The sequence below is a fragment of the Trichoderma reesei genome (assembly GCF_000167675.1).
Source record: "Trichoderma reesei QM6a unplaced genomic scaffold TRIREscaffold_12, whole genome shotgun sequence".
Taxonomy (NCBI): domain Eukaryota; kingdom Fungi; phylum Ascomycota; class Sordariomycetes; order Hypocreales; family Hypocreaceae; genus Trichoderma; species Trichoderma reesei.
Window position 1 is genome coordinate 905,574 of NW_006711159.1, and position 20,896 is coordinate 926,469.

At 55.7% G+C, this 20,896-nt stretch overlaps 7 protein-coding genes across 7 annotated transcripts; 4 read left to right on the forward strand and 3 right to left on the reverse strand.

Moving 5' to 3' along the window:
* Positions 1 to 446: 446 nt before the first annotated feature.
* Positions 447 to 1,517, forward strand: TRIREDRAFT_63913 (uncharacterized protein; the record flags this gene model as incomplete). The annotated part of the gene is made up of 2 exons (XM_006966286.1): positions 447 to 1,405; positions 1,463 to 1,517. The coding sequence occupies 2 exons, from the start codon at positions 447 to 449 to the stop codon at positions 1,515 to 1,517; spliced, it is 1,014 nt and encodes a 337-aa protein (XP_006966348.1).
* A 915-nt stretch (positions 1,518 to 2,432) lies between these two features.
* TRIREDRAFT_79166 (uncharacterized protein) lies at positions 2,433 to 3,235 on the forward strand. Its single transcript, XM_006966287.1, has 3 exons — positions 2,433 to 2,503; positions 2,592 to 2,792; positions 2,929 to 3,235. The coding sequence occupies exons 1-3, from the start codon at positions 2,488 to 2,490 to the stop codon at positions 3,090 to 3,092; spliced, it is 381 nt and encodes a 126-aa protein (XP_006966349.1). The 5' UTR covers positions 2,433 to 2,487; the 3' UTR covers positions 3,093 to 3,235.
* Positions 3,236 to 3,496: 261 nt separating this feature from the next.
* On the reverse strand, positions 3,497 to 5,099 carry TRIREDRAFT_63397 (uncharacterized protein; the record flags this gene model as incomplete). The annotated part of the gene is made up of 5 exons (XM_006966390.1): positions 3,497 to 3,605; positions 3,728 to 3,993; positions 4,129 to 4,157; positions 4,247 to 4,810; positions 4,976 to 5,099. 5 exons carry the CDS (start codon positions 5,097 to 5,099, stop codon positions 3,497 to 3,499), a joined length of 1,092 nt encoding a protein of 363 aa, XP_006966452.1.
* A 691-nt stretch (positions 5,100 to 5,790) lies between these two features.
* TRIREDRAFT_79169 (uncharacterized protein) lies at positions 5,791 to 7,092 on the reverse strand (the record flags this gene model as incomplete). Its single annotated transcript, XM_006966391.1, has 3 exons — positions 5,791 to 6,558; positions 6,668 to 6,822; positions 6,975 to 7,092. 3 exons carry the CDS (start codon positions 7,090 to 7,092, stop codon positions 5,791 to 5,793), a joined length of 1,041 nt encoding a protein of 346 aa, XP_006966453.1.
* A 6,238-nt stretch (positions 7,093 to 13,330) lies between these two features.
* On the forward strand, positions 13,331 to 14,948 carry TRIREDRAFT_79171 (uncharacterized protein; the record flags this gene model as incomplete). The annotated part of the gene is made up of 3 exons (XM_006966288.1): positions 13,331 to 13,459; positions 13,626 to 13,695; positions 13,786 to 14,948. 3 exons carry the CDS (start codon positions 13,331 to 13,333, stop codon positions 14,946 to 14,948), a joined length of 1,362 nt encoding a protein of 453 aa, XP_006966350.1.
* Positions 14,949 to 16,403: 1,455 nt separating this feature from the next.
* TRIREDRAFT_79174 (uncharacterized protein) lies at positions 16,404 to 17,395 on the reverse strand (the record flags this gene model as incomplete). The annotated part of the gene is made up of 3 exons (XM_006966392.1): positions 17,046 to 17,395; positions 16,656 to 16,961; positions 16,404 to 16,553 (listed from the first exon to the last, which is right to left on the reverse strand). Exons 1-3 carry the CDS (start codon positions 17,247 to 17,249, stop codon positions 16,404 to 16,406), a joined length of 660 nt encoding a protein of 219 aa, XP_006966454.1. The 5' UTR covers positions 17,250 to 17,395.
* Positions 17,396 to 18,001: 606 nt separating this feature from the next.
* Positions 18,002 to 19,921, forward strand: TRIREDRAFT_63442 (uncharacterized protein; the record flags this gene model as incomplete). Its single annotated transcript, XM_006966289.1, has 1 exon — positions 18,002 to 19,921. One exon carries the CDS (start codon positions 18,002 to 18,004, stop codon positions 19,919 to 19,921), a length of 1,920 nt encoding a protein of 639 aa, XP_006966351.1.
* Between the last annotated feature and the right edge of the window lie 975 nt (positions 19,922 to 20,896).

Sequence of the window (20,896 nt, forward strand, 5' to 3'; positions counted from 1 at the left end):
GGAACGCCGCCGAATGCGACTTCCCGAGTAGGCAGGAAGCGGCAACCTCTCAATTTTCTTTTTCCTCTCATCATTCTTTGACTTTTCAAGCCATCTGTCACCAATTCACAAGCCCACACTGCCTTGGGAGCAATTGACAGTGTTCCGAGAGTGTGTCGGATCTGCTGTTGACTGTAATATGAGTCGCGTCTGACTAATCCAAAGTTTAGCAGCTGGCCAATCGACCATCATGATGGCATAGACGACGCATAGACTGCACAGATTCGCCCCGAAAGCTGGTCGTCATCATGTAAACCTCCCAAGCCCTCTGATCCGCAACTAGGTAGCTAGTCCAACCTCAGTCGATCATGATGCTAAAACTCAGCTCTCTATAGACGTCTTCCCTTCAACATCTTCATCCAGATCTTGACGGCAGGAGTGCAACCACAAGCATGAGTTACCACATCATGGCCCAAGGGAGGCTCTTCAGACCTCGAATAGTCGCCCAGTCGCATATCCTGCGCGCCAGCCGAGCATTGCATCAGTCAAGAATTCTTCGCAATGACAAGAACATTAGCCCTGCCACTCCGCAGCTGGCACCTGTAAACCCATTCCTCAATCCTCCAGCTTCAACGCGTCCGCCGCCACTGCAACCCGTCGAGCCTCAGCCGTCCACCGTCAAGTATTACTTCCAGCTGGGCAAATCCTACGTCAAATTCTTCACCCAGGGCGTCAAGGCCGTCGTGACGAACGCCAAGCTGCTCAACGCCAAAGTCAAGAGCCTGCCCAGGGCTGAGCGGCCCACGATATTCAAGCCTCGCTATGTTCCAGATTCCTTCTCCCGCGCAGACTGGGTACTGCTGTGGCGAAATAGGCACGATCTCGTGCGGCTGCCCGTGTTTGCACTGTTCTTCATGGTTGCCGGCGAATTCACACCCCTCCTGGTCGTCTTCGTCAGCGGCATACTGCCCTTCACATGCCGGTTCCCGAGTCTGATGAAGGATATATTGGAAAAAGCTGAACGGCGGCGTGCGGCGGCATTCAACGATCTGGAGAGCAAGTATCCTGAAGGTGCATTCAGCCCCCAAATCACCAAAGCTGTAGCGCGCCAGCACATTCTCAGAACCCTGGATCTCTCAGGGGCAATGTGGGATCGGCTGGGATTTACACCCCCGGGAATGTGGAATATCAAAGGCAAATTGCGCTTGTCGTACCTCGAGGTCGATGACAAACGACTGCTTGACGGCGGCGGCCCGTCGGGGCTGGAAGTCGAGGAGCTTCGCATCGCCTGTGCTGAACGCGGCCTCAACGTGCTGGGCAAGAGTGAGGAAGAGCTGAGGAGGCGGCTTGGTGACTGGCTACGATTGACCGCGGCTGAGGAGCCGGGCGAGAGGCGGCGGCGGATAGCGACGCTGCTGCTAACAAGGTGCGTCTTTCCATGGCTGGGTTGTAGCGACGTCCAGCTGACACTTCATTCATGCAGACCCGAGAACTGGCCACAACAGCGCAACTTTACCGTTCCTGAGTGGCAGCTGTAAGACATACGGAGACTGACGAAGGCACTGGATTGGGAGTCACGGTACAGGCTGGGCTTCATAGATTTCGTTACAGATACACGAGGGCTAGGTCATGGGTTAGAAGGAACCAAGAGTCCCATTGCGATCCAGATGCAGCGCCAAGTGAAAACGGAGTCTGACCATCGATTCTTTTGCTCGGCATATAGACCTGCTCTCATGGCTCTCTAGCACACATCGAGGCCGAGAAATGCCTACGTAGTATTGCCTACCTACCTATCCAGTACCTTAGTTCGGCTCTTGTCAGCCCGTGCATCAGCCACATGAACAAGAAGATGCCGAGCTCATCATTCCGCCATACACAGACGACGTCAAAGCACGCCTCCTCTGCTCAAACAGTGCCGTTCCCACGTGTCAGATCCGGGGAATCGACCCCACGCTCCAATATAGCCGAAAGGCACATCAGCCAAACCCATTGATGTCACTTACCTGCCCAGGTAGTAGAAGCGCTATTCCAGTCTGCATACATGAACCCTTCAAATATTAATCAGACACACAACGTCAACGAGGCACAATAGAACGAGCAACGCGCTTCATTTACAAAGGATGCTCCATTTCATCCTGTGGTATATAGGTATTTGACAGCTGTGAATTTTCTTTGGGCGCTGTAGAGGGATTCCTGGGGAAGAAACGAGGCTAAACCTGAAGCTCGCTGTTTCGGCGGCCAGGGATGATGGTGATGATGTCAGCAACGCAAGTTTGGCCGAGGCTCGCATCACATGCGCGGCTCCCTCGACGGTCATCCATCCATTCCGGCTAATGCTCAATACATATCCAACGAATCTTTCTTCTTTCTCTCCTCTCTCCTCTCTCCTCTTCGATTCCTCAACCAGCCAACATATCAACCTCGTCGCCAAACTCCCCAACTATTCCTCCTCCGCAACCCATCCCCTTCGCAAAACAAAACCCCCCCCCCAAACGAATCTCGCGCAGCATGTCCCTCAAGAACGGTAAGCACCGCAAACCCCCAACGACAGCCTTCTTCCTTTGACAGTCCCAAAGCTAACACACGCGCTCTCTTGCGCCACAACCGACCAGACGCATTCCCCTCCTCCGAGGCCTTCGACGCCATCAACGCCGCCCTCAGCAGCAGCGAAGCCGACCGCAAGGACGCCATCAAGAACGGCAAGGCCGTCTTTGCATTCACCCTCAAGAACAAGGCCGGCGAGACGGCCAGCTGGCACATTGACCTCAAGGAGACGGGCACAGTCGGCACAGGCCTGGGCGAGAATCCCACCGGTACGATCCCTTCCCCCCCTCCCCTCCCTTCCCTTTTCCTCTTTCTTTCTCCCAAAAGTCTCCCAAAAGGACTATCTTAAGGCGGATTGAGCGGACTGTTGCTGACGTTTGTCGTTTTCGTTGCTGTCAAATGCAGTCACCCTGACTCTCTCAGACGAGGACTTTGGCAAGCTCGTCTCCGGCAAGGCGCAGGCCCAGCGGCTCTTCATGTCCGGCAAGCTCAAGGTCAAGGGCGACGTCATGAAGGCCACCAAGATGGAGCCCATCCTGAAGAAGGCCCAGACCAAGTCCAAGTTGTAAGACGCGAGAAGCTCAACGCGCACCCAAGCGCATTATTTCATATGGAATCTTCTCTCGGGGGGGTGTACATACGACGAGGGGAAACTGCTGGAAACGCAACGCCCCCTTGACCGCAATTCTTGATTTTTTTTTTTTTTTTTGCCCTTCCTCATGTATCATACCAATTCCCTGTTGCTGGTCCGACTGAAGTTGCGTCGCTGGGTTTAATCCCACCGCAAAAGAGGAGGCTGGAGAATGAGGGATAAGTTGTTTCGAGCTTACTTTGCCTTATGAATGCTGGCATAGACGAGAATACCATTATTCAGCTGGATACGTTTCCAGCTTTGCCTTTTGCTAACTGCTATCTCTCCATCAAATCCTCGGGTGAACAATCAAGACGGATGCCGATATGCCCCTATACCTACCTAGACACGAGCTGCAACCTTGCGAATAGCCTGCTTGGCCTCCTCGCGCACCTCTCGCACAATCTCACCCGCAGGCTGCTCCTTTCTCACCAATCCAATCGCCGCGCCCCTAACAAAAGCCAAAGTCCATCAGCACCAAAAGATCACACTGCACGAACGAACAAATCATACAGCAAATCCCAAAGGAAGGGGGGGGGGAGGGAAGAAATCCGGCAAGGATAAATTACTCACGCCCAGGTGTTAATCAGCCTCGCCGCCTCCTCAGGCGAATGCTCCTCGCGCAACCCCCTCCGGCACTCGTCCAACGAGGCGCCCGCGAGGAACTTTTCATGATAGGGCCCCACGACGGCCCGCCCGTCGTAGAGCGAGCCCCAGAGGTCCGAGTCGGCAATGTCGTCGTTGAAGGGCGACTTGAGGGTCGAGATGGCGCCGTCGGACGCTTCGAGGATGATTTGCTTGCGGAAGTCGGGGACGATGCTCTCCTTGGCGACGGTGAACTGCCGTGCAAGTGCAATTTTGATGTAATGTTAGCTTTTTGACCGAACCGTCTGGAACCTGTTCTCTCTTTTTGGGGGGGGGGGGGGGGGCTCTTTGGCTTTGGGGGGAAAGGGGGGTTGAAGATATATACGGACTCTTGTGCCCAAGACCACGGCATCCGCTTCTGTATCTCGCTCTCGTCAGCCTCATTGTCCACTTATACATGACTGGCCATCCTCCCCATCAATCATATATCCCCCCGTGACTTCTCACCAAGCGTCAACATAGCCGCCACCGCCTTCCCATCCGCAATGCCCCCCGCCGCAAGCACACAAACGCCCTCCCCATACCCGCCCTCATCAACGACCCTCCTCGTCTCCCCCAGCAGCGGCACCACCCCCATCCCCCTGCGGAACTGATGCCCTCCCGCGTCCGTCCCCTGGCAAACCACCGCGTCCGCCCCGTCCGCAATCGCCTCCCTCGCGGCCGCCACATTGCCCACCTGCACAAACACCCTTGGCGGCGCCTCTTGTCCATGCTCTCTCCCGAGCCCCAGCCCTTTGAGCAGCCGCACAATCTCGCCTTGCGGCCGGATGTGCTCATGCGGCGCAAAGAGCCATACCGCGGCCGGCTTGTGCTTTCTGATGATGGGCAGCGCCGTGGCCGCAAAGTTGGTGATGCTCGGGTGGCATGTTAGGAAGCCTGCGCCAACGCGGAGGTGGCCTGAGGGAGTCGTCGCAGAGGAGCCCAGCAGCTGCCGGATCTTGGTGAGGTCTGCGTCGAGCTTGGCTACTTGGGGCGAGTTTTCGCTGACGTCTGCGATGCACCCGAGGAAGCCTTTTCGGATGTCAGTGGTGTTCCATCTACATCTTGCATTTTCCCCCGCTGCTGCTGATTCGTCTCGTGTAGTATATATTTCCCGTGTATCCGGGTTTCACTCTACCTAGGTAGTTCTTGTAGAGTCATACGCGGAAAATGAGGCTTCTCGTCATACACACATACCGAGTCCGCCCGCCTTGGTCACTTCGGCGGCAAGCTCCGGGCTGGCGGCGCCAGCCATGGGCGCATTCACAATCACGGGAGCTTCAGTCCATGGAAACCACTGCTGGATCTTGTTGCTCGACATGGCTGCAGCTTGATATGCCAAGTAAGACGCGAGAAGCAATTCGAGGGTATTATATGGTAAACAAAAGGTTTCGTACGTCGTATCAAGATTGATCAAGATTCAGTTTAAAGGCTTACTTTTATCAACCTTGAATTCGGAGCGCGCGGATTGTGATGCGATCAACTTGAGTCAAAGAGTGCCTGTCGAGATAAAGGTACCTATATAGAGATGAGGTACTATCGGCATGGAGGGGTAAGGCTGGGCAAATCTGAGTACATCGAGCCACTCCCCGGAGATGCTGCATCTGCTGATTGATAATTAGTGGCTGCTTTAAACTTCGCGTCATCTTCCTAGGGCTTAGCACAGGCAGAGGCTGAATTCAGGTGTCGTGATGGTCTATCGTCTCAATGGTATAGAGAGCGGTAGATAGGGAAAGCACCTGATCTTGTCCTGCAAAATTACGGGCAAACAAATCAGTCTCCTTTGTCCATTTGATTAGTACGTCTGCTAGAGGATGAGTGGCAGAATTTGGGACTCGAGGCGCCAACGCCTGGTGAGAAGCCCTGAACGAGGAAGGGGTGAGATGTCAGCAATCAGCAAGCCGCCGGCTTAATCATTGTTCTAGAGCAATGGCCCTTTCCGGGACTATTTTCCCTATAATTCTCTGCTCCTTTTCCATTCTCTTCCCTTTCTCCTTCCCATCAACGTCCCTCTACTCCCGGTCGTTCAGCTGAGGAGGCTTGTTGTTCAGAATCTCGTCAATCTCCGCCATAATCTCGGGCGTCAACTTGTCCACGACATCCAGAGCCTTGATGTTCTCATACACCTGCTGAGGACTGCTGGCGCCGGTAATGGCCGAGCTGATGTTGGGGTTCTTGAGCACCCAGCCGAGGGCCAGAGCGCTCTGCTTGACGCCCAGCTTCTCGGCAATGGGCTCCAGCCTGTTGACCTTTTCAATGTGCCCCTCCCAGACCTCCTTTCCGGTCCGCTTCCAGTAGCCGGCAACGAAGGCGACCTCTGTCCGGGCGAAGCGGGAGTCGTCCGGGATGCCGTTCTTGTACTTGCCCGACAGGATGCCCTGGAACAAGGGGGAGAAGGTGGTCAGGCCGAGGCCGTGCTCGCGGTACAAGAGCTGGAACTCTCCCTCCACCTTTTGCCGGTTGAGCATGTGGTACGCGGGCTGCTCCATCAGGGGGCCGATGAGGCCCAGCCTGTCTGCCACGCGCCATGCCTCGGCGATCTCGACGGCCGTCCACTCTGACGTGCCCCAGTAAAAGGCCTTGCCGGTGTCGATGATGTGATTGAAGGCGCGGACCGTCTCCTCCATGGGGGTCTTGCGGTCGGGGCGGTGGGCGTAGATCAGGTCGACGTACTCGAGATCGAGACGCTTCAGCGAGGCATTGACGCCCTCGACAATGTGCTTTCGAGACAGGCCGACGTTGTTGACGGGGTTGGTGCCGAAGTTTTGGCCCCAGTAGATCTACAGAGATGGCAGGCAAGGCATCACTGTTAGCGGAAGCTCTCAAAACTGACAATGGCAGTTGCGCCGTATGCGGTGCAGAGGTGGGAGGAGGGGGGCTGCGCGGTACCTTGGTGGAGATGACCAAGTCGTTGCGCTTCCAGCCAAACTTCTTGATGGCCTCGCCCATGACGATTTCGCTTTCGCCCGCGGCATAGGCCTCGGCGCAGTCGAAGAAGTTGACGCCGCAGTCGTAGGCGGCCTTCATGCAGGCATATGTGCCCTCTATCAACCATCAGTCAGTACGTGCATACTTGAGCTCTGCTTCCGCTTTCTCTTTCAAATCTCTCCTCTCGCTCTCCTGCTCTCCCCCCCTGCTGCTCTTACTTCTCCCTCCTCTTCTAACCCTGAGGTGACACATTGCTCCTGCTACGCACCTCGGTCGACGTGGCCACCGTACGTGAGCCATCCGCCCAGAGAGATGGACGAGACCTGGAGACCTGAGCGTCCCAGGTTCCGGTACGTCATCTCGGGGAGTCCCTCTGGCTTGGTCATTGTGTCTGCTTGGGGCGGGTATCTCGCGATGTTGTGCTGCTTCGCAGAGTTTCAAGATCGAAAGAGAACCGCGCAAAGCTTAAGAGCAATCGGTGCTGTTTAAGTACCTCACAGCTTTCAGTCTCCCCCTCCTCCCCCCCCCCCCCTCTTGGAGCTCTTGGAGGGGTCGTTCAACATCCCTCCCCTTGCTCGTTTCTCTCTCCCTCCCCCCTCCCCCCCCCCCCCCCCCCTTCACCATCCAGTTCTTTACTTTAATCCTGTACTTCCTCGCAAACCCCAGCCAGAGCTCCCACAAGCAGGCGGGGCAATTGTCAAGCGTGTGTCCCGCGCGCCATGGAGAAAGACGTATGTAATAACCACTTTGTGCCAGTTGTTCCCCCCTCCCCCCACCAAGAAGCCGTAGATCCATGACGCGAGAAAGAAGCAAACAAGGCGGGAGAATAGCCGCGAGCCGTTTTAGCACGAAACGCAGGACCAAGCCTTGGCGCAGGCCAGCCGCCAATGGCATCGATATGTCCGGATTTCTAAGCACTCAAGCCCGGGGAAACTTGCAGCAGTTTGTTGTCGACGGGCTGTGGATCGAGTTCTGCTCGGGCTAAATGCGAGAGGGGCTGAATGAAGATGGCAGCACTAAGAATGGAAGGCGTTTGGAGAGCTTGTGGGACAAGCTGGATGGGTGACAGACAAAGGTACCTTGATAGGCAAGTCCATGAATTAAATGGCAAATCGATGGTGGATGGCCTCATCATGTAGAGCACATGCGCGTCGAGCTCGATCTACACCATCCGGTGTTGATGGCCAATCTCTTGGACGTTGATCATCATCGTCCAATACTTTCCAGTTCCAACCTGAATGCTGTAGACTCATCACTTGCTGCAGGGTAGGTCAGTCCTAAAAGCTCGCGGCCAAGCTACCGAATTCCGACATTGCCAAAGAGCCTTTAACTGACCAAATCCCCGGTCATTTTTTCGGACCTTTTGGTGATTGCAAGCGCGCATCAAGCTGGATCGACGGCGTTATAATGGCGGCAGTTTGTTATGCCGACTCATGGACGCCGTTTTGACTCACACCGATGAGATCGGGAGTTCCCGTGGTTCTGGCGGGACGAACCTGACGAGATATCGGGGAAGCAAGGCCAACGCCGATTGAAGTAATCAATCAATCAATCAATCAATCAAGCAAGCAAGCCATCGATGATGGGCAAAGGCAACCGTGTGCCGCTCGAGCCGCGCGCCCCCCTCGTTTGGCCCCCAGATCAATCTGGAGAGCTTAGCCGCAGGACCGCTCGTCCTATCGATGGTTCACACTCGGTAGGCGGTTCTGAACTTTCAACTGCCGCAAAGTAACATGAAAGCAGTAGGTTGATAATTGAGGACCACAACGACACAATATCACAATATTGCGTAGAAGTGAGCCTCGAAATCCAGGAAACCAGACACACACTTACTCTAGACAATGCAAACTTGAGATCTTTATCCAAGATCTCAACAGGCATACGTCAGGTTATCTGGAACGCGGTGATTACAGCTTGGGAGCTGCCCTTGTATTAATCCTGGGTGGAAAGCGAAGGAATGGGCACGTTGCTCCAGCAGCTACATAGATGCGCCTCGTATGCCTTCCCCTGCCCTACCCTATGTACTTGCTTCCACTCGTGGTGTTTGACATCAACTCTCGCATGTGAGAGAGAATCAATGTCTTGTCCACATCCCGAAACCCCATCGTCGCCATTGGCCAGGACCACAAAGCATGAAGGGCGCGGTCCGGACCAATACGACATGGTCGGTCGTGCTGGCTCTCACATGGATGGATTCATCTCCCCACGACTCTGCAACTGAGACCAGCAGATACGGAGTGTCCATTTTCCAGGCAGGCAAAGTTGCAAGTCGCCGATTCGCATTCAACCATGGGGCACATGTCATCATACGTGGCAAATACTGATAGTAATACTACTACCCAGCATGGCATATCCATTGATAGATGCAGGACGGACTGCAACGGGCGCTGCAAGGGCCGCAAGCACCTGAGCGTCACTCACATGTGCCGCTGCGCGTGACGAGGCGAACGGTGCAGCTTGCAGAGTAAGTAGGTAGTAGGTCCATGTAGATGCAGCGCGCTATTCAATGCAGGCTCCTGTTGGGCAGCCAGTCGCTGAGTGCCTCGTAGCCGACGGCGGAGATGGAGGGTTGAATCACAGTAGGTACTCGTGTGTGTGCATCAGAGGGCATCGAAGAGAGGAGGACCGCGGTTGTTGAGGTAAGATGGGAGATATCAAAAACTACCTATGTATGGGGCGCTGCGGGAGCGGCAAGCTGCACAGGGACGGAGCCATAGTCAAGGAGCCTCATCCAAGATTCGGACGCGCATTGGCCCGATGATGTTGATAATGCCATGCCGTGTTTTAGTCTGCTCCAGAGTGAAGTGGTCAAAGGGGAGGCTGTCCCGTGGAAAGGCAAACGAACGGATTGGCGATGGAAAAGGCGACAGAATCTACACGGGTACCTAAGGTACCAAGGAAGGTACACTGCCGTGACAAGGTGATTGCTGTTCGGACGAAGCGGGTACGTCACTGGTGCGTGTATCATGTCTTGTCTTGCCTTAAGGTACTTGACCGAGCAGTAATACTACTACTCGATCCAGGACTGATGCGTGGAGATGAATGGAGATGAATCCGGCGATGCGTCTCTCCAAAGGCCCAACAGCGGTTCCAGCAGCATCACCGGTGCCAGTTAATAACGCAGGATGGATCTGTAATCTTGAAGCCGGCCAAGGTACCTACCTAGTCAAAGTACATATGCACATAGTATACCTAGGTAAGGTAGGTGCTTAAGGTACTTAGTATGTAGGAGGTAGGTATCGTCATGTTACTTGATGACCGTCGAGCATTCCGGCTCCAGCACGGTAATTCTAGGTGGTAGCATTCCGTATCCGTCTTGGTTTTAAACAGTCCAGATCCTGCCCAGGATCTCTTCCAGCCTGTGAAGACGTGAGCAGATAAATTTCCCTGGTACGGAGTAAGGGGGTGGTCGCAAAACGTCTTCGGTCATTAGCGACGAGATAAAAACTCGGATAAGGTAACAAGCCAAGATGGGCACTCGTACTCTTTATATGTGCCAACAGCCAACCTGTACGAAAGCATTCTCACCGGGGTTCATTATTACTCCCTGGTACCTATGGACAGCTCCGTGCTATGATACTAACGAGAAGCGCATTGCCTTGAATCGTTATTGCCGTGGGGACTGGATGGGGCTTCTCTCGTCTGGTGCTGTTCCCCCGTGCGGCTAGTAATGGGATTGGGCTGTTGGCTCTGGGAATGAGATCCATTCTGCTCGAGCTTTGGCCGTTTTCGAGCAGAGCTGCTCGTCCGTCCTCGTTCCAGCACGGAGCACCGCAGTCGTCTCCATGTCGGGAAGGCATGAGTGTAGGTACGGAGCAGATTGTCTGTGATTCATATGCGTTACACATTGTTCCACAGCGTCAAAAGGCCAGACGAAATACAGACGAGTGGGAGAAGGGAGGTAGGTAGGTAGGTACCTAGAGGTCGACGGACGGTGGCATCTCGGTAGGTGCCTCGAGCTGTGCACGAGCAAGGATGTCACCGGTGTCCGTCGAGTGTCCCAAGCTCCTTTGGACCTCCAGCGGCCTGGACGGCGTCGGAAATCGACGCCTTGGAAGCACATAGTATTACTTACTAGTACCTAGGTAGGCAGGCTATGTACCTAACGATTGAAGCGCGCGAAATGCGAGAGCCAAGCGAAAAACGCCCTCTCGATCCGGCCAAGGCAAATCGCTGCAATTGACTGGTGCTCAATGCCAAGAGCAGCAGCAACTCAGGAACCAGCGTCGCCGAGGGTGCCCGCGGAGGAGAACGAGGACCAGGCTCTGGTCTAGGAGTTGAATGGCGCTTCCCAGTAATAGTTGACGCGAGCCTGGCGCGCGCATTGAGGGCGATTTGGAAGCGAGATGGGCCAGTGGATGACGATGCCGAATCTACTTTTCCCCTTCAATTCCTGGCTGTCCGGTAGGGCTTACGGTAATAAGGCGTCGGCCGTCTTGCATGTGCTTGTCGAGTGACCTCGAGAGGTTGAATTCTCTTGTCCTCCCATTCGTTTTCTTCTCCGAGGGCGTAATACGTGCAACTCGGCCTGCACGTGTCTCGCCGCCCGCAACGGTAGCATTGACGCATTTGCTGCAAGCCCATTTGCGTCCAAGAGGGACGAGTCGAGATTGGGGAGAGCCGCAACCAGGTCCAGGTGCTTGAGCGTACCAGAGCGAAGCCCCAGATTGCGTCCTGAATCCGAATGGCACCTTCAGCCACTGCCTTCCATATTACCTTACTACCTAGGTACTTTCACTCAAATCCAGGCACCGAGTCGCGTGCAAGGTCCCAAAAGCCATGCTAGCACCACGTTTGGTCGAGTCGTGGCTCGGCTCCATGCCTTCTGGGTACCTATAGGTAAGGTAGGTAAGCTTTGTTTGCATTGCACCAGACCTTGTGTGCGTGACCGAATCCGTCTCGTTGCTCTGTTCTTCCAGATAGTAGTAGTACTACAAAGTAACGTCCTTTCAAAGGCAAGGTCACTCGCGTTCCTGGCACGCGTCAAGACACAGACTAGCGAGGTATCGATGCGCGCTCGCCCCAGGCTGGCCGGTACCTTTGGCGCGCGTACCCTGGCAGCCCCCAGGTACAGAAATCGCGCGCGACGGAACCCTGCCTGGGCCTCAACAAGCCCATGATGGAGCGAAACCTGAACGCTGCTGGAACCTTGCAGCGTCCCATTTCCCTCGCCCTCCCTTTCCTTCCTCTTTCTGCTGCTCCTTTCCGCCGTCTGGAGTCTTGCCTGATTGAGCTGGTGCTCTCCGCTGCCTCGTCGTTGTTGTCCGAAAACATCCGCCGCCGCCGCTGCTGCTGCTGTTTGCCCAGACACAACAGCTGAGACTTGGAGGTAGAGACAGGCAACATAAGGTAGATGGAGACAACAGAAACAACATGGACAGACAAGCAGTGCCCAACAGCGCCAGCATCGCCCATCTCCAACTCTATCACCACAGTGGCAAACCAACAGAACCGCAGCGCCCATCGGCTGATGTGCGCCTGCACAAGGGAAGCTAGCAGTAGTGATAACCGCCGAGTGCCTGGATTCAAAGGGTCGGCTCTTGTCTGGTGTGGGCTGTGGCGCGGTGTCGCCGGTCGCTGCTCGGCCTCGTACCGCCTGCACCGGATGTACCTCCCGCGGTGCGCATGCTCGGCGGCGCTTGGCCGTACCTACGCGTCTCCCGATACCTAAGGTATAGATACCTACTAGTAGTAGACTGGACCTTGGTCGGCTGTCGGATTGACGCTCGTAGACGCTGTGTGATGGCCGGCGGCAGTGGACAAGCTGCAAGCTGGACTTGAATCTCCATGTTCGCATCAATGCAGATGGAGGTCCCTCAGCTCCTACCTGGTAAGGTTTTGTGCAGTTGAGTGCGAGTCGCTCACTGGATGCTCCGCTAGCGCCTCGGGCCAGCAGCCAACCGGCCGCCTGCTAGGCACCGGCTAGGCCTGCTAGGGACCAAGGCTAGTGGCCCGCCCGCCACTCAGCGCTCGTCGCAGGCCCTCTAGGCTCGAGCCCCCAGCACACGGGACAGCCCCCAGGCTGGCTTGACCGCCCGGACCCCCCCAGCGGCCCCCCTGCCCAACCCCTGCCACCGCAGCAGCGCAGACTTTGCCTCGCCCCAAGCCGACTGGAACAACTGACCTGACCTGGCCTGGGCGACCAGATCCCGGGCCCAGCCCAGCAGTCCCAGTTCAGTCCAGTCCAGTCCAGTCCAGTCCTGTTCACCCGCTCCTTCGTCCTTTTTTCCTGCTGCTGCACTGCTACTGACTGCTCTGTCTCTCACCATCCCGTCAAACCACCACCAAGCCGCAGCTCTTCCTCTCGTCTGGTCCATCCGCTCGCCCATCGCCCGCCGCCGCCGCCTCCGTCCCAGCATCGCGCCGGAATGCCCAGTTCACGCCGCCGCTGACCCTTTTGCTTGCTCTTGTATCCTTTTGGCCCTTCTTCCCACCCGCCGCCGGCCCTCTGATTATCCGCGCTCCCCCTGTCCAGGGGCTGCTCTCGTTGCTCCCGAGCCTCGTCGTGCTCGACCGTCCGCCCGACCGGAAGTAGTCGACGATCCGTCTCTCGCCCTCACCTCCTCCCCCCATCGCCGCCATCTTGCCTCGACATCTCGACGCTGCTCCTCGCCCACCATCGCAATGGCTTCCTCGTCGTCAAACGTCGTCGGCGTCCACTACCGGGTCGGCAAGAAGATTGGAGAGGGTTCCTTTGGTGTCATTTTCGAGGGAACCAACCTGCTCAACAACCAGCAGGTGGCCATCAAATTTGTGAGTAGCAAGAGCCCACGACTGCGGCCACACTGTACCACACGTCACGCAGAGACGAAGAATACGCGCGTCCATCTTGGCTTCGATCAAGCGCCTCGTCGTCTTGTCCAGCTCCATCTCTTCGATCACTCTACCCTTGATTGATACTAACACTGCTGCCTCGCAGGAACCTCGGAAAAGCGATGCACCCCAGCTTCGAGATGAGTACCGCACGTACAAAATTCTCGTTGGTTGCCGTAAGCCACACTGAACCACAACCACAACCTCAATCCCCCCCAAATGACATGAACGACTGATACTGACGCGAGAGCGCGCTTCTTTTTTAGCCGGCATTCCCAATGTCTACTACTTTGGACAGGAGGGTCTGCACAACATCCTCGTCATTGACCTGCTCGGACCTTCACTCGAGGACCTCTTCGACCACTGCGGACGCCGGTTCACCATCAAGACGGTCGTCATGGTCGCCAAGCAGATGCTTTCCCGAGTCCAGACGATACACGAAAAGAACCTCATCTACCGCGATATCAAGCCCGACAACTTCCTGATTGGACGACCCGGCACCAAGGCGTCCAATGTCATTCACGTGGTCGACTTTGGTATGGCGAAGCAGTACCGGGACCCCAAGACCAAGCAGCACATTCCCTACCGCGAGCGCAAGTCGCTGTCGGGCACTGCCCGTTACATGAGTATCAACACTCATCTTGGCCGCGAACAGTCTCGTCGAGACGATCTGGAGGCTCTCGGTCACGTCTTCATGTACTTCCTCCGCGGCGGCCTTCCCTGGCAGGGCCTGAAGGCCGCTACTAACAAGCAAAAGTACGAAAAGATTGGAGAGAAGAAGCAGACCACTGCCATCAAGGATCTGTGCGAAGGCTTCCCCGAGGAGTTCAGCAAGTACCTGACGTACGTCCGCAACCTGGGCTTCGAGGACACCCCCGACTACGATTACCTTCGAGAGCTCTTCACCCAGGCCCTCAAGAACGCCGGCGACGTCGAGGATGGCGAGTACGACTGGATGAAGATCACCAAGGATTCGGGAAAGGGGTGGGACTCGATGAAGAATCATGGCGCAGCATACTTGCACAACCCAAACGCGCGCCCCGGTCCTTCTCAAATGGAGCTGCACAGTGGTCATCGTCCTGGGAATACCACCTCTCAACAGCAGGCTCAGAATCTCACTGTCAGCCGTTTAAACGCCGCGCAGCCCCCTCCTCCATCGCCGATCAAGCAGATGGGGAGCAAGAGAGAGCGGCCAAACGCCCCAGGCGCACTGCCAGCCCAGCGGATGAGTGGAACAGGCCTCCGCGAGATGGGTACCCCGACTGGCTCAACGCAGGCCCAGTTCCAGAACAGCGCCCAGAACCTCCCTCAGCCGATAACAAGCCAGCAGGGCCCCATGACGACCGCAGGCCAGTCTAGCGCGCGACCTGCCGAGCAACAGCAGCCCACCGGCTTCCAGAAGTTCATGAAAACCATCTGCTGTGGCTAAAGCGGCGTTTCTTCATTTTCACGACTTTTTCCGGGATTCTCCTTTTCTTCTTTTCTTCCAAGTACCCTGCATGGCTCCGACGTTGTACCCCGGCAAGTTGTGTCGACGCCCCTCTTAATTTTACTGGAGATTTGATTCCTTTGAAGCAAAACAAAAGACACAAAAAAAGAAAATTGACTTGCTGGCGTGACGGCCGCCTTGTTCGTTCTCTCTGGACCTGGGCGACTGCGGCTTGGCCGATCCCCCCTCGGGACATGGCGACAGAGAGCCACAGAAGGATGGACCAGAGGAAAAGAGGCGATGGACCGTTCAAGGCGATGGCGCCCTGGCTTGGAAACAAGAGCGAATCGATTTACTCCATGCATTCACCACATCCATGTCATCACACCTACCACTCAATAGAAGATCTGCGGCATTGATGGGAGCGCGTGTTCATTACGACCATCCGAGAAGGAGTTGAGAAGAGAGGAGTAAAAAAACAAAAACGAGAGACGGATACTGGTCTTGATTTCTAGTTTGGACTTTTTTTTTGCGTGTTTCTTTTTCTTATCCTCTCTTGCCTGTTGTTCTTTTCCTTCTCATATTATTACTTTTCTTTTGTCCTTTCTCTTTTTTTTTTTTTCTCTCATGTCTGACATTCCATTACGACACCATACTACACCACTTTCGATGTGCAGCGCAGCAAGGCGCAGGACGGTCACGAAGGGCAGCATTGGGTCTGGTCCAGGTGTGTGCTTTGCTTTTTACTCTATTTGCGCCGTCTATATAATAAGCCTTGCGAAATCATGGAGCGGCAGAGAATGAGATAGACGCGGGAAGGAAAGAGAGCGACGAGCTGGCGTGGACGTGTATAGAAGAGATGAGGTCGAAAGGAGTGGCAATTCGGCATCCGGCGAGCTCTGTAAGGGGTGGGAGAGAGGACGAGAAACGAGGGGAGAGAGGAGATGTCTTTTGAGAGTTTGGGATCCGTCATTAGGTAGGGAGTTATTCATCGGTATACCTTGTAATGGAATTAGGATTGTCCAAAAAAACAACATTAAAATCAGCAAAAAAACAGCCCAAGCAAAACATGTAAACCAGAGTCAACCTATTGCAATAATCACTACTGTATATGGACGATTTTCAATGTCCTCGTTCTCCTATTGATGTGCCCTGACACGCCCCGTCTGTAGGAGTTGTGTGCGCAAATGTTTATAGCCATTTCTTTCCATACTACGCCTGTAGTAACGCAGCATGACAGGGAAGTTGGTCATGCAGTTTCGATTTGCAGGGACTTGAAGCAATTGTATTTCATTCATCTTTTGGTTTCGATCCCGCCATATCAATAATTTTTGTTTTGCACAAAGAGGCTCCCACGCTCTCCTCCCTTCAAGACAGCTAACAAAACCAACAACGCTCCCCCCCTTTCTCTTTGTTTCCCTCCCCGGCTCCGCGATTACTAGTCTCGTCACGCCTTTAGGTAAGCTTCTGCTTGATGAAGAATGAGCGCAGATGGGAGAGCTGCCACGCGCAGGTGGCGCCGAGGACGACGAGCTGGATGATGATCCAGCGGACGACGCGGGCGTTTGTCGATTCGGACTGGTCTCTGAATTCGGCTTCTCGCTCCTACACAACAACAACACGATTTCTTGTTAGCATGTATGTGGTGATTATGAAGGGAAGGTAGGAAGGGAGTGTAAAGGAAGAAGGAGGAGGAGGAACACCGACTCTCTGGAAAACCTGCTCCCTGCGGATATCGTTCAGCCGGGCGTTGAGGTCGCGGACGCGAGAGGTAATGTCCTGCAGCTTGTCCTTGTCGTCGCTCTCAATCTGGTTCGTCTCGCCAATGACCATGTCGAGGCGCAGGCGGATGCCGCCGTTGTGGTTGGCGGTGGAGAGCCAGCCGGGGCGGCCGCTGCTGGACGAGGGCGTGAAGCAGATCTTGTGGTCGCCCGCGTCGGCGGCGGAGAAGGTGAAGCGGCCGGACGAGGTGCCTCGCTGGGAGACGACGCGGTGGTTGTTGTCAAAGACTTCCTAATGGCCCCCCCCGAGAGGCAGTTAGCTCTGCTTTATTCTTCACTTCCGGACACGGGGGAAGGGGGGATATTCAATACGCACGTCGACGGTGATGTAGATGCTGATGCCCTGGTGTTCCTGCCACATGTTGGCCCGGTCATCCCACTCCTCGGCCGAGTAGTGGCCCACGACCAGAGTGTCCTTGGGGAGCTCTTCGTAGAAGCACTTGGGCGTGCCGCCGTCGATGTAAAAGTACAGGGCCTGAGCCGCGGCCACAAAGGTCGCCAGGGTGAAGAGGGATCTCATCGTCGTTGTCGTTGCTGCCCGTAGCCTCGTAGCTTGTTCGGTGGTGGCTTTGCGTGGGGGGGGACTTGTCGACGTTGTCCTTCAGCTCGTGAAAGCTGCTTCTCTTTGGCTTCTTCCTCAATCAAATAGAATGCAAGTAGATGCTCTGGCCGCCGCGTCGATCCGCCAATTGAAGCCCTGATTGATCCGGCAGAGTCGTGGAGTAAAGCGAGAAGCGCAATTGCGGTCGGTAGTTCTATCTTGTCTCCCTGCCGCCAATAGTACTCGACTGCGGCCGTCCAGCCCGCTAAGAGGCGAAGGTGCCACGTTCAGGTAAATCCAGGGGTCTGTAGGCTGGTCAGGCGGGTCACGTGCACCTCAAGACGGGCTAGACGCGCTTTTGCAGAACTTCAATTCAACTCCATCAGCCTTGCAACTGCCTCTGCTGCTGCTACTCCATACTAGAGATAGAGACTCCATCAAAACATATCTCGGGTGCTGTGTTTGCATCCCCCTCGACGGTCGCCTGGACTCGCTTCCAGTAAATAGAGATCCCGGACTACTTCTCGATTACCGCCTGTCAATCGCCCGACCGAATCCTACACTGCGACCGAACGAACACTTGACTCCTCTGCCGCTCCATCTCGCTGCCTCGCACAGAGAGTAGCAGAGCGATGACGGCATAAACAGAAAAAAAAAGAAAAGAAAAAAACATCGCTCGCCTACCCTCTTCCTGCGTCGCCATACCAACTCTCTCTCGCCCGAAGTCCATCATGACATCCTCCGACGTCCGCGACGTGCTCAACCTCCCCGACGGCGCCGCCGCCGGCCCGCGGCCCTCCAAGAAGCAAAAGGTCGCCGCCCCGCGCCCCAACCTCAAGGGCCTCGCGCGCGAAGTGCACAACCTGGGCGGTGACAACCCCATCGCCATTGTTCCCGAGGTGACGCAGTTCAAGAAGCGCCGCTTCGTCAGCCGCAAGCCCGCCGCGCACTGGGAGCTGCGAGCGTTTCGCAATTCGGGCAGGAAAGATGGGAGTCTGCTGCTGAAGCACTGGAGGAGGGCCGACGACGGGAAGCAGAGGCAAGCGGGAGAGGGCAACGCGACGGGGTCAAAGGACGAGGAGGAGGAAATCGAGGATTCACTGTACGCCAAGTACAACGTCCAGGTCTCGGTGCCGCAGTACAGCGACGACCAGTACCGCCAGGTGCTGGAGAACCCTGACTGGACCAAGGAGGAGACGGACTACTTGATGGAGCTGGTGCGGGACTACGATATCAGATGGCCCCTTATATGGGATCGATACGAATGGAGCCCGCCGGCAACCAATGGAGAGGCCGACGCTGATGGCGACGAGAGAAAGGCTATCGTCCCAGCTACGCGATCCCGGTCGATGGAGGATCTCAAGGCGAGATATTACGAGGTGGCGTCCAGGATGATGGCCGTCCAGAAGCCAGTCCAGTACATGACGCAGCCCGAGTTTGCGCTCCACGAGCTCATGGCACATTTCAACCCCCAGCAGGAGAAGCTGCGCAAGGAATTTGCACTCAATTCGCTGAGCAGGACGCGCGAGGAGGCGCGCGAGGAGGAATCGCTTCTGCTGGAGATCAAGCGCATCTTGGCTAGGAGTGACAGGTTCAACGAGGAGCGGAGGGAGCTCTACAACCGCCTAGACTACCCGCATGCGGAGCAGGACATCGCAACGTTCAAGTCATCGGCCGGTCTGCAGACGTTGCTCCAAAATTTGATGACGGCGGACAAGTCCAAGAAGCGCAAGTCCATCATGGGTGGCGAGGCGCCCACGCCATCGGGCCAGCCCACGCCGCAGCAGGCGGCTCCGGAGAACGGAAGACGCGATAGCGCTGCGGCTTCTACTGGCACGCGCGAATCGAATGCGCCCACAGCGGCGTCCACCTCGAACAAGAAGGCCCAGCAGCAGCATCATCATCAGCAGCAGCAACAGCAACAGCAACAGCAGCATCAGGCGCAGCAACAGCAGCAGGCTCAACAGGCTCAGCCGCAGGAGCGCAAGAAGCTCACCGAGCAAGAGGAGCTCATCTACGGCGTCACGCACCACGACCGTCTCGGCTCCGGCCCTACCTTCCGGACGGAGAAGATCAACAAGCTCTTCTCCCACAAGTCCAACCAGCAGCAGCTGCGCATCACAAACACGCTTAACGAGCTGGATGTCCCGGCCAAGCTGGCCATGCCCACGGCGGCAACGACTGCCGCCTTCGAGCAGCTTCTGGCGGCTGTCAATAGTCTTCTCGATGCTCGCAAGGTTAACGACAAGATTGATGCAGAAATCAGGCTGGAACTGGCCAAGAAGGCCGAATTAGAGAAGGCCCTGGGCCAACAAGAAGCCGACAAGTCCGAGGACGCTGATGGCGATGCTAAAGACGAGACGGCTGCGGCAGATGAAGCATCCAAAGACAATGGCCAGGACGATGGCGCCGAAGCTCAGCCTGGAGACGGCGAGAAGGAGGAGGAAGGCGAAAAGGCAACACCATCTGATGAAGCAACGGCCAAGCCATCCGTCGAAGAACCAGAGGACAAGAACCAAAACACCGACACTAACGCGGACAAGGATAAGGAGAAAGACGGTCAACCAGAGAGCGGCGTCACCACCCGCAAGCGGAGCGCCAGTGTGCTAAGCTCCGTGAGTGATAAGAGCACGAAGAAGCAGAAGAAATGATCTTCTCCAAGTACCTCTTGCGTACCGGTACCTTGCTCCTACGCGCCCATTTCCATCACCATTACCTTGTTTCTTGTTTCTATGAATATCAATGGCAGGGAGATGACCCTGTTTTCTTCGACGGGGTAGAAAGAATAAGAACCCTGGGGAACTGGGAAGCGAGATTCATCTGCGATTGTGTGAATTCACTTGCAGCAAACGAACGACATATGCGCACCAGCGCGCATGAATCACCATTACCCGCAACAACGAAAAGGTCAGCGGATGCCGAACCTTCACCCCCCCCCCGGTGGTCCCGTCGACAGCGCTTGTGCAAGACGAGAGAGAGAGAGAGAAACAATATGAAACAAACAACTGCCGTGACGAGCTTGTGCAGCCGAGCGCTTCTGCTTGGAAACGACTTCTAATGGAGGGGCGAAGGGTGTTTGCGTTTGCTCCTCGGCTCTTTTTTTCCCCCCACGCACCTCAGAAGCGCCCATGGTCGCAGACCCGGCCTCGAAAATGGAAATGAGAGGATCATGCAGGTCCCGGATGCATTGTGACATCTTGGTAGGCGCGTGCTAGAGGGGGGAAGGAACAAGGCAGCCGCGTGTCTGCTCTGCCTTTGTGGCGCCTTGGAGAAGAATGAGATGAACTTACGAGGACGGGGGGGGGGGGGGGGTCCCACACGAAACAAAGCTGTCAGAATCTGTACAAGTATGATAAGCGAACGGCTTCTTCACTGGGGAAAAGGAACCAATGGGTTAGAGCATTGTATTAGAGCAAGAGTCCAAAGGGTAGGGGGAGGAGACGAAAGCTTCGTCGAGGGGGTTCATGAACTGATGTCTCGATAAAGCTCATACCTCTTTTAGACGGCTGCATTGCGGCTACATCTTAATATAGCAACAGCGTCTCTAAAAATAAACAACGTCCCCTGATCTCGCATGGAATCCCAAGATCGAGATAGCTGTAACATCTGGGCCGTTGACGAGCTAG

What these genes read in the sequence shown, in the direction of transcription:
- TRIREDRAFT_79166 (XM_006966287.1), top strand. An exon ending in CCTGGGCGAGAATCCCACCG is followed by an intron (nt 2,793 to 2,928) that starts GTACGATCCCTT and finishes TGTCAAATGCAG; the next exon opens with TCACCCTGACTCTCTCAGAC.